Source organism: Haliotis cracherodii, unplaced genomic scaffold (genome assembly GCF_022045235.1).
Source record: "Haliotis cracherodii isolate W230 unplaced genomic scaffold, xgHalCrac1.p SCAF_4, whole genome shotgun sequence".
In the NCBI taxonomy this organism is placed as follows: domain Eukaryota; kingdom Metazoa; phylum Mollusca; class Gastropoda; order Lepetellida; family Haliotidae; genus Haliotis; species Haliotis cracherodii.
The window spans coordinates 47687079-47699231 of NW_027266297.1; the positions used below are offsets into that span (position 1 = coordinate 47687079).

Sequence of the window (12153 nt, forward strand, 5' to 3'; positions counted from 1 at the left end):
TAAGCATAGAACTCCAAGACGCCTATTCATCCAAGTCATCGTCGTTATCTGTGCTTCGCAATCAACGGTCAGAGATACCAGTTCAGGGTACTTCCATTCGGCATGTCCTTCATCCCATGGTTTTTCACGAGGATCACCAATCCCATCATCGGATTCGCCCATATAAAGCTCATAAGGCTACACGGATATATAGACGATTTCTTATCGGCCGATCAGGACAAATCGCAAATCAGATTAAATACAGTGTGCCTTATTCAACTACTAACACACTTAGGTTTCCTGGTTCACCCTCGAAAATCAGAATTAGTACCCACACAGGACATCATCTACGTAGGCGCAAGTTTTCTACTCAACAAGGGCATAGTAGCCCCTCCAACTCGACTGTGGCTGCTTACATACAGCACCAGGGGGGCACAAAGTCTCAGCCTTTGTTGAAGGAGGCTACAAGTTTATTTGCCTTGGTAGACTCAGTGAGTTGCAGGATCGAAGCAAGACATATACCGGGCAAGTTAAATATCCTAGCAGATTACCTATCCCGGATATGGGATACTCCAAACCTAGATCTATTCACCACATGTCTCAACAACAAACTACCAGTCTGCGTCAGCCCTGTACCAGACCCACTAGCTCTCCAGGTCGACACTCTATCTATGAACTGGGAGGGAATGTTCGCTTTCGCATTTCCCCCATGGGCTCTTCTAGACAGAGTTCTGAAGAAAATAGAAGAGACAGACTGCGTCAAAATTCTCATAGCCCTGGCATGGCCAAACAGGGCTTGGTTTCCAAGGTTACTATCTGTCCTAGAGGAAGAACCACTGAAACTACTGGTATGTCACGATTTACTGAGTTCATCAAGTGGAGAATAAGAAATTATTTAGACGTGGAGATAACGATACCTATAGTTGCTGAATTAATGCTCTATCTCAGAAACGACAAGAAATTACAACATGGCACTATCGAAGGCTATAGATCCGCCCTGGCATCAGTATTACAACACAATGGCCTATCTATAGGTACTCAACCAGTACTGAATCGACTCATGAAGTCTTTTGCACTGGAAGACATTAAAACACCATGTATATTTCCAAAATAGGATCTATTTATAGTATTGTCAGGATTGATGAAACCACCTTATGAACCCATGAGTAGTGCGACATTACTATTAGTTTCCATGAAGACCGCATTTCTCCTAGCCATGGCCACTGCGGCTCTTGTATCAGTAAAATAAGTAGAAGTATAAGTGTGGACTATCCGGACAGATTACTTTGTCCCATAAGAGCCTTGAGATACTTCATTACAGCAACTCAACCCCACAGAAAGCAGAGAAAATGCCTTTTTATCTCTTGCAAACCCTTGTCAGAAAAGGACATAACCAAGGGTACTGTAGCGGAATGGCTCAGATCGGTTATTGCAGATAGCTATAAACTGGCACAAGTCTCCACGCCAACTTGGGGAAACTGCAGGGCTCACGAGATCAGAGCCCTTGCAACAAGTCTAGCCACATGGAATATGGTCTCGATGTAACACATCGTAGCTACCTGCCAGTGGAAGTCCCATAACACGTTCTCAAACTTTTACTTACGAGACATACAGACCGATCTGGATGGACTATACACACTGGGAACCTTGGTGGCAGCCCAGGTGATAGTCTCCAAGTAACCTTGTCACCCCCTCTTCTCGGGAAGTGGGGAAAGAGGCAGGGGGGTGAAGATTTCAGAATACCTCATGAACTCAGGGTAAGTTGACCTTTGTACTTAGTTTGCTATTGGATAGTAGACAAGTCAAGTGGCAACACTGAAATCATAGATTGAAAGGATATAAGTGATATACGGTTTCTACATGATAATCTAGGATGTATGATGTACTGCCACCATGGGAGACCTCACGCCCGGACTAACGTCAAAATACGTGAAATATCACTATCCAAAAGGGCATAACGGAAAACTACATCATAAGGTGATATGAGATCATAGAAGACATATATCGCAAGACGAGGTCATTGAATTTCATCCGGAGGTGACGCCATAATATGTCTAAGTATCACATTTGTGGCTAAATATATGTATATTATATCCATAATATGATGTTTTTTCTCTATGTCTAGCTTTGAAAGTTAGGTTATTAGACATATCCCGTTTGGTCCCTTTTGTATACAATCCTTGTATTCCCACTTCACAAAGCCAAATATCTAAGGGATGCTAGATACCAGATCCCACCGGTCCCTCTGGTATATACTGGCTATGATGTAATAGAGGTATGGTATTCACAAGAATTATCTAACAATAGTTATCATTGTGTATAATTCTAAGAATACTACCTCTATTACAACAGGAATTAATCCCTCCCACCTCCCCAAATATCTGCATCTAGTTGATGAAGATCATGGGTTGAAAGAAGTGAGGTGATTCCAGACTTGCGCATGCGCACTGGTGTCTCTGGCGAGGGATAGGGTTTTCCTCACAACTATTAGATATGTTGGCAGTGAAGAGGACGTCTGTTGAAAATTCATTAAAGATTTGTAGTGTGGTTCTCAGCATAAACAGGAATATGATGTAATAGAGGTAGTATTCTTAGAATTATACACAATGATAACTATTGTTAGATTTTTAGGGTTGTTTTTTTTAGGGTTTTCAGCTGGTGATAGCATGATTTTGTAGCTTATTAGCTGGACCCAGTGACTGTTTTAGTTAGGAAAATGCCTAATGCTGTGTGTAGTGAATGTCAACATGGGTTTAGAGGTTGATGTAAAACTGTGTAATGAATGTCAACATGGGTTTTGAGGTCGATACATAGTGTAAAACTGTGTGTAGTGAATGTCAACATATGGATTTAGAGGTTGATGCATATTGTAAAACTGTGTGTAGTGAATGTCAACTTGGATTTAGAGGTCGATGCATATTGTAAAACTGTGTGTAGTGACAGTGAACATGTGGATTTGGAGGTTGATGCATATTGTAAAACTGTGTCGTGAATGTGAACATGGATTTATAGGTTGATGCATATTATCAAACTGTGTGTAGTGAATGTGAACATTGATTTGAAGGTCGATGAATATTGTAAACCTATGTGTAGTGACTGTGAACATGGATTTTGAGGTCAATGCATATTGTAAAACTGTGTAGTGAATGTCAACATTGTTTTGGAGGTTGATGCATAGTGTGAACCTGTGTGTAGTGAATGTCAACATATGGATTTAGAGGTTGATGCATATTGTAAAACTGTGTGGAGTGAATGTGAACAGGGATTTAGAGGTTGATGCATATTGTAAAACTGTGTGTAGTGAATGTCAACATATGGATTTAGAGGTTGATGCATGTTTAAATATCTGTTCCATTGGTATGTGAGGTGGTTTTAGCTAAGTTTGGCTCTGAGATTGTGTTGATACTTTTTAGAAATATTTGAGGCCTCTATGTAGTTATTTTAGAACAACCGAGCAGTTCCATTTTAACCCCTTTAGTGTAAAGAATATGCCTGTTATGGAAAATATATATAACGTCAAATACTAACACAGCAGCACCATGTTAAATTGTTGCTAAAAAGTAGAAGCAAATAGTGAAAAATACATTAAATTGAATGTAATTTGGCATATATATTGTCTTGTGTCTGACAGAGTGAGTTGGATGACCCTCCTGATGTGCCAGCACCTAGTCCCCCCTACATGCACCGTCGGCCATCTGGATCCAGTCGGCGCCCTCTCCCACCAGTTCCAGCAAAGCTGCAAGGAGAGTGGGAGCAAGGTACTTGACTGTTACTGAATATAATTGAATGAATATAAAGGAAGTTCATCATCTGTGAAGGAGTACATGTTTCCATGTATTAGTTAACCCCCCTTCTCATGAATTGTAGTAATTGTCACTGAGATTGGTTTCAGATGTGATTTGAAATTTCCAAGTTCTGAATACATGTGTAACATGGACTACAAAATAAATCCAAGTGAGCCTATGTTGTGGTCTGATTGTGTGCTGTCATCTTTAAACATTTGTTCCTTTGAAATTATTGTGCCATTGAAACTGGTTCATGATGAAGATTGATGACTTGTAGATTTCTTCATGAGAATCTCTGATTCTGTGTTCCATATGAACTGGTCACAGAATCCAGATCCCATGTTCAGTAGATTTGAAAACCCATTTTTGTCAAAATAAGTCAACAGACAGTCAATGAAATTATGACACTCTTCTGTGATTGAAGTCACTTTGGAGTCTGTAATTGTTCTTTGATTAAAGTACAAATGATCAGGACAAGATTGGTTGTTTTGATTAGTAGATATCTCACAAAAAGTTCAGCATGCTTAAAATATATCAATCATGTTCATGTTATTTAGTTTTTTCCAGATATTACCAATATCTGATATTATTATCTGCCAGCAAAATGTAAATGGTGTTTTATGTAACCCGTGATCATATCAACCTCAAATTTTACCCCCGAAATGGAATAAAAGTTCATCTTGGAGAATTACTAATGTTCCCACAGTCTGTTCAGTCAGTAATACAAATGTCAAAGTGGGTCGGGGAAAAACTATCTGACATATCATCCCCAAACATTGTATTTTTTCTATGTTTCCAAAACCTGGCAATACATTTAAGGAATCACTATTATTCTAATTTGGACAACCTGGAAACTAAATAATTAAAATCAATTCTTATATCTAGAACAGGCAAATAGAATGTGTGTTGGTTCAATTAAATAATTCTGATTAATCTTATGGTTGGATATCAGTGATTGTCTGATATGCATCTATCTAAAATCATCTGGATTCTTCATATTTAACAAAGAAAAAAATTTAAAAAAATTCATGTCTTTATTTCTCACAATATAAGTTTGTTTATCGTTCACTTCAGTAATTGAGACTTTTCATAACTTAACATGGCCCAGGTGTCTTTGTCAGTCAAATGCAGCTTATTAAATTCCAAGAGTAAAAATTTTTTTTTTGCTTGTAAACAAATTGTACAATGTCTTTTTTTAGAATAGTTTTATTCAAACATCATGAGTCTGATAAATATTGGCCATGTTGTTGAATGAGTGAATAAGGCTTTTCACTTCCTTGTCCTGTTTAAGTGAAATGTGACAGGGAGCACATTTGTTGAGTGATTGAATATGGCTTTTCACTTCCTCGTCCTATTTAAGTGAAATGTGACAGGAAGCACATAGTAACCAGTGCGTTACTGTCAGCAAAAAGCTCCTCCAGACATCCATCACCAATTACTTCATTGTGTTGACTCTCTGGGCTCAAAGCCTGAAATAAATAATTCAATAATATTGTAATAATATTTCTACTTCTATGATTTTTTTGTTTTAATATTTGTATTATGTATTTAATCATGAATTACTTTGTTTAGTCCGACCATGCTGAAAACATACTTTTACGAGTGAAATGAATAAGATTATTAAAATCAGGTCAGTCTGGCTCATTGACACTATGGTTTTCTGAGTAAGGTCATGAAGTTTACAAAGAAAATATAAGACTTGTATTTTGTGTGGTAAAATGAAATGTTTATCTCATCTTGTGGTTTAGTAAAGTTGATATTTTGACTTGTGGCTGTGCTACTAATGAAAATATTAACTTTGTCTGATCACAAGATGAGATACATTCATGCTATCATAATTTTTTTACAAGGAAAACAAATTTCCTCTATGTATTTATACTTTTTGTTATAATTAAACAATTAAAAAAAGGAAATAAATGAGTTATGATTGCAATACCCATTGGAATTACACAACATTCATAAAAGTAATTTTGTTTATACATTCATCACCACTGATAACTGTAACCTGCAAGATGACTCGTCCCCCTATCGATGATTGTTATGTGAGCAAATACAACAAACTAATCAGAATGCATGTATGATTTCAAGTTCTTTGTTACAAAATCCCTCATAAATAATTTTTGATTTTACATATGCCGTGCATCTAAACATATGCGTTCAATCATACTGTATAATTCTGCATGTCCAGCTGTGCTTTAGATTGCATTCTACCATGACATTGATGAATGCTTGATTCTGATTGGTTAAAAAGAGGTTTCCTTTTTGCTACGGAAATCCCTTTCAAATTTTTTACACCTTTTCAGCAAAAAACGTGCGTATGAATACATAGATAGCCTACATATCGATTCATAGAAAATGGCTGGCAATCGATCACCCCCATATGAACGGTAAATCATATCTATATTTCCTCTATTACACGCTGGGTCTCTAATACCAGCCATGTCTCTAATACACGCCGAGTCAAGGGCGCTTGTGAAATTAATAGACGGCGTAGTGTCAAATAGAGGAAATACGGTAGTTTGATATTGGATGTTTGGGGCATTCTAGGCCGCAACCCTGACTGCTTCAATGATGACATTAAAAGATTTAACTAAGGCATATCTTTTGCATACAAATGAAATGTTTATGAAACTGTTAGAGAAATGTTCTATGGTGACCAGAATCAGAACAATTTCAGCTATTTCCTCAAACAACCGACAATGAAAGTAAAATATAACATTTTATAAATTGTTTGAAAAAACTTTATTCATGACAACATGTTGTTTACAAACCTTATTATGATCGATATTCGTTGCCATCTCCGTCAACCACCACCATTAGAATTTGTCAGGAGGGGATTTGAAAGTCCATCAGAACACACTCCCCTTCGAAAGTCCACGAAAACAATGTCCCAACTGAAGTGACAGCTTATCAAACTGTCATAGAGTAACAGTTTAAACAATAAGCCACTCCCCGTGATTTCCACTTAAGAGTAATAACTGCTCCCTTAGCAGGGAATTCTGGGAACCTCACGCCGGCTGCTTCTGCCATGAATGTAAACACTCAAGAAGAGTAAATACATGTACATCTTGACTATCCCTCTAATACCGGGTTGTCTTGTTGATGATATGACTGTATGTGGCCCTGTAATTAGGCAGGGGTTATGGCACAAACTTGATGAAATTCATTTCAGAACATGCACAGTTAAGAAAATCATACATGATCCACTATTTCTGGGACATAAATGTCTAAGTTCTGTCACTATTTGGCTTTGGATCCGTGAAATCTTGAAATTAATAGGTCACACCATGCAGATACCTCGTTTCAAAATATCCGGCTCGTCTGCAGCCTAAAAAGCGGCTGTTCAGTCATACTCAGTCACCTTGGTAATCATATGGATGTACCAGCAGACTCGATCAATCCCAGATAATCTACCTGTTAATCTTGAACCACATCATAGATCGGGGTTGTCATCTTGATTCTTTCTATAACTCGTTACGGAGAATGTATACACTGATTGTCAGCCATTGACAGCTGTGAGGTGTGAGTAACTGAGATGTAGGTCAAGTTCTGCCACATCCAAGTTTGGGGTGGAGAGGCATTTATTTTGATTTTATCATTGTTTACTGGGGGTAATTGCTAACTAACTACTAACACTTACACATGTTAAATGTATAATAGAATGTTAATTCATAAAGTTTGCTGTAGAAATATATTCGTTTAGCATTTTAAAACCTTTTTCTATAACCCGTCACCCCTACAATAGGAATGATGGCATGTTCGATTTCTAAGAAATGACCTCTCTCACAAAATTCCGAGAAATGACCTCTCTCACAAAATTCCGAGAAATGACAGCCATTACACAGTGTACAACAGTTTGGTGGAAAGTAAAACATCTCTCTTTGGACTAAGTTGGGAATGTTATTTGTCAACTTCTTTTGAAAAACTAAGTGTTATTAACACTTATTATGAACTACTCACGACTATGGTGTTTTTAATGTTGAACTGTAGTAATAAGTGTTACATATATCACTACCTGTGACCACTTTTCACAATGTTCTAAGATTGCAGACCTGTGCACCTGTGTTATTACGCGTTGCAAGAGAGTTGCCGTCATGGTAGAATGGATATACTCGGTTCCAAATTATAATGAAGAAGTATCTATTCTACAGTGGGACTACATCAAATTTCAAAACACAGTAGGTTTATCTCCTAATTTGAAATATATATGATATATGGGGAAATATATGTGAACCATTACCCAACGAGTTGACAACGTGTTAACAATTGTTTGAGACCCATGAGTGAGTGAGTATTGTTTTACACCGCTTTTAGCAATATTCCAGCAATATCACGGCGGGGGGGCACAAGAAATGGGCTTCACACAATGTACTCATGTCGGGAATCGAACCCGGGTCTTCGGCGTGACGAGCGAACGCTTTAACCACTAGGCTACTCGAACGCCCCTTTGAGACACATGAAGATGTGAGGTAGAATAGCTCTTCAGCAACCAATACTTGCCGTAAAAGGCGACTATGCTTGTCGTAAAAGGCGACTAACAGGATTGGGGGGTCAGACTTGCTGACTTGGTTGACGCATGTCATCAATCCCAATTGCGTGGATCGATGCTCATGATATCAATCACTGGATTGTCTGGTCCAGACTCAATTATTTACAGACTGACGTCATATAGCTGGAATATTGCTGTGTGCAGCATAAGGCAAAAAAACAACCAAATGTTTTAGGTATGCCAGTTTGCCGAACCCGGTTGCAAAAATGGCCATTAGAGGTCCACAAGTCGCTATTTTGCTTGTCACAGAATAACACAAGTTGGTCTCAAATGTCTGTTTATAGTAATCTCAATCTCAGTTTATGAATTTGAAATATTTGAATACTGACTTTTAAAGAGTTATCTGTCTCTGTACATAAAGATCACATGTAGATTGAACATCTTGCCATTAATTAGTTGGGTTTTTGTTCATTTCATGACATGATTAATTTGGTACAGAAAAGTAAATATAATTTTGGTAGAAATATTATTTACGAAATTGCAGATCAACTGTACTTCACTTTGGATATTTACACACCCTTTATGTAATAATTCTGTTGAAATATTACACCTCATGCTATCTAATCTGTCAACATTGACAATCAAAATAACAAGTTATTTAACAACTGTTCACAATCACAGCAGTACGAGTAGATCTAGAGGTCTAATATCTTATTCAATTCAATTTCTTTCTTCAGTGTAAAGGCCACAGGCCCATGTACAGATAAATATTGACATATAGAATATACATATTGGTGCAACATTAAACAAGTATTACAAATGGGATGAACGTAATACAATAGCCTCTTTAATATATTTACAGCATTGAAGTAAATCAGTTAGTTTGCCTGAGCTTATATGCTTAAATAACTGAGATTTACAATATGTATTTGGAATGTTTTTCTGTCTGATATCATCATATAATGGACATTATAGCATAAAATGTAATTCAGTTTCAATGATGTTCTTACAAAAAGGACAAAATCTAAAATTAAAATCAATATTACTTTTTCTTCCAATATTCAACATGATATTTAATTCTCCAATTCTTAATAGTGATAACATTCTTCTTAGTTCTTTACAAGTGATTTTTAAAATATACGGTTCAATAACAAATGCTGTTTTGAGTGACGAATAAAATTCTAAATGTTTATAATCATTAACTTGTGAATGCCATGTTTGTATATAACAATCTTTAACTCTTTGTGAAAACTCACATATAAATAAATCAGTGTGACCAACAGATTGATTTTCCCATACAAAACCAAAACCATATGAATACAAAATATTCTTAATGTTAGTTGCCCATGTAACTCTTCCTACTTGATCTAATCTATATATCATGTTATAACACTGTCTAGGATATCTTTCATTTGACATAGTGGTTAGTTTACACCAATATTTCACACAATGTACATAAGTCTCACAATACAATTTATAGCGTCCACATTCACCCAAAATAGCAACATTTGTACGAGATTTCCCGACACCCAGTAAATATTTACAAAATTTAGTTTGTATGGCTTCTAAAACATCACAATTGTGGGTTCCCCAGAATTCTGAACAGTAAAATAATATTGGTTTTATTTGTGTATCAAACAATTGAAACAATATTGGTAAAGGAAGGGATTTAAGTTTAATGTGTAATTGCTTAATGGGAATAAATGCTTTATTAGCTTTCTGGACTAAAGTTTGCACACATTTTGACCATGATAATCGGTTTGAAAATACAACACCTAAATAACTATTACAGTCGTGCCCCGCTTATACGGACTTAAGATATCCGGAAACCTCGTTTCCCGGACGATTTTCATTCAAAACGAAATAATTACTATACAAATTTACCTGTATATCCGGAAATTCAGTTTCCGGAACCGGACGGTCATTTTCATACACAAAACACTGAAATGCACTCAAAATTGTCTCACTTATCCGGACAATACACTTCCGCTGGTGGAAATCCTTTGATTCGTGAGAAGTCAATTAACCAAGTGACACTGAGTTACGTTTGAGACGAGCTTGTTTATTGTACATGTAATCCCCTTCGATAAATATGGCGTCTGTGGAGGTCAGAGGTCAAAGTTGACCTTGATTACGTATTACGAGAACATTACGAGGAATTGTTTTACATCTAGGGATTAAGATTACCTTGTGTATTTTGCATAATTGAAGGGAAGTAACTCTTCCAGTAAGAAGCTGGTTTCAGTTATATGGAAATTCGTTTATACGGACGAATTGTGAAATGATGCAAGTGTCCGTATAAACGAGGCACGACTGTATATGTTCCTATCTTTATATGTACATCATCATGAAACCATTTTTCAGCATTTTTATGTTTTCCACCATTTCAGAAAACTAATATTTCAGTTTTATCAAAGTTAACTTTCAAACCCCATTTTTTTACAAAAAGAAGATAAAATATTAATATTTCTTTGCAGACCAATAACTGAGTCATCAAATAGATCATCAGCATACAGCAATAAAAACAGATAATTAAAATCTTCACCGACAAATATACCTCTACCACCATACCTCTGTAATGAGTCTTTTCAACTGATAGATTAAAATAGAAAATAAAAGAGGACTCAAAACGTAACCTTGTCTAACTCCACGAAGACATTCGAAATAATCTGATAAAGAAAAGTTATCAAGTTTCACACAAGAAATTGTTTTTGCATAAATATCACGTATCATATTCAACATCTTTCCATTGATACAATTTGTAGATAAAACATATAATAGCAAATCTCTATTCACCAAATCAAAAGCCTTTTGAAAATCAACATATTTACAATAAAATCTACCTTTTGATTTAGACAAGTGTTTTGGGATTAGGCACTGTAGAGTAAAAACATTAGCAACTGTAGAATATCCTTTGCGAAAACCCGCATGACACTCTGGTAATTTGTCGTAAAAACATACAAGATCGTTGAGTCTTTTGTTAAGAATAAAAGTAAATATTTTCCCACATATGTCAATCAAAGAAATGCCTCTATAATTATTAACACCACTTGTACTTCCTTTCTTATGTAAAGGAAATATAATACTCTTTGACCACTGTGGAGGATATGTCCCTTTCATAAATATGAAATTGAACAAAATCTTAAGGTAAGGTAACAAAATACTCCCACCACACTGTAGACCTCCGGGGGAATGCCGTCAGGGCCAGGCACTTTATTATTTTTTAAAGATGAAATAGCAAAGACGATCTCCTCTTCAGTTATGGGCTGGTTTATCATGTCATTTGTACCCTCATCAATCTCCAAATTATCTATATCATCAATATAACTACTGACAAAAGACATGAATTCTGTTTCTGTAACATTGTCTTGAATATTGAGCACCTGAGTAAAGTATTCAATCCATGCTTTACTGCTTATATCGCCTTGGCGTTTATTACTAGGATTTCTAATAATGGACTTTACATAAGACCAAAAAGCTTTGGGATTCTGCTTACTAGAGTTGACAATATCTACAGCAAGTGTATTTGCATAGACGGATGATTTAGAACGACAAACCTCTCTATACTTATTTCTTGTACGTCTAAAACTATGCAAAAAATCAAGATTTCCTGACAATCTAAACTTATCAAGGTACATAAATTTTTCCAGTTTTAATGAGTGACATTCGTCATCATACCAAGCTTCATTTGTGCACGCATTCAAAGTTCGTTATTTTACTTTCATCTTATTTTCATCTGCACACTGCTGAATGGTAGTAGCGTAACAGTTCTGCTGCCTCTGAAGTGTCATGATTACAAAGAGAACTAAAATAATCTACATCTATTTTTTGAATATTCACATTCAATGTATCAATAAAATCTGCTGCCCGAGATTCCTTCCAGACATATTTATTCAACTT

The 12153-nt window shown here is 36.1% G+C and overlaps 1 protein-coding gene across 1 annotated transcript in view; it reads left to right on the forward strand.

The window, feature by feature from the left end:
- The window catches only part of LOC139479081 (tyrosine-protein kinase SYK-like), a 234636-nt gene that overhangs the window by 106755 nt on the left and 115728 nt on the right, over positions 1–12153 (forward strand). Inside the window, exon 8 of the mRNA XM_071261837.1 lies at positions 3611–3737. Coding sequence (XP_071117938.1) covers positions 3611–3737 — 127 coding nt within the window. The remainder of the gene's footprint in view (positions 1–3610; positions 3738–12153) is intronic.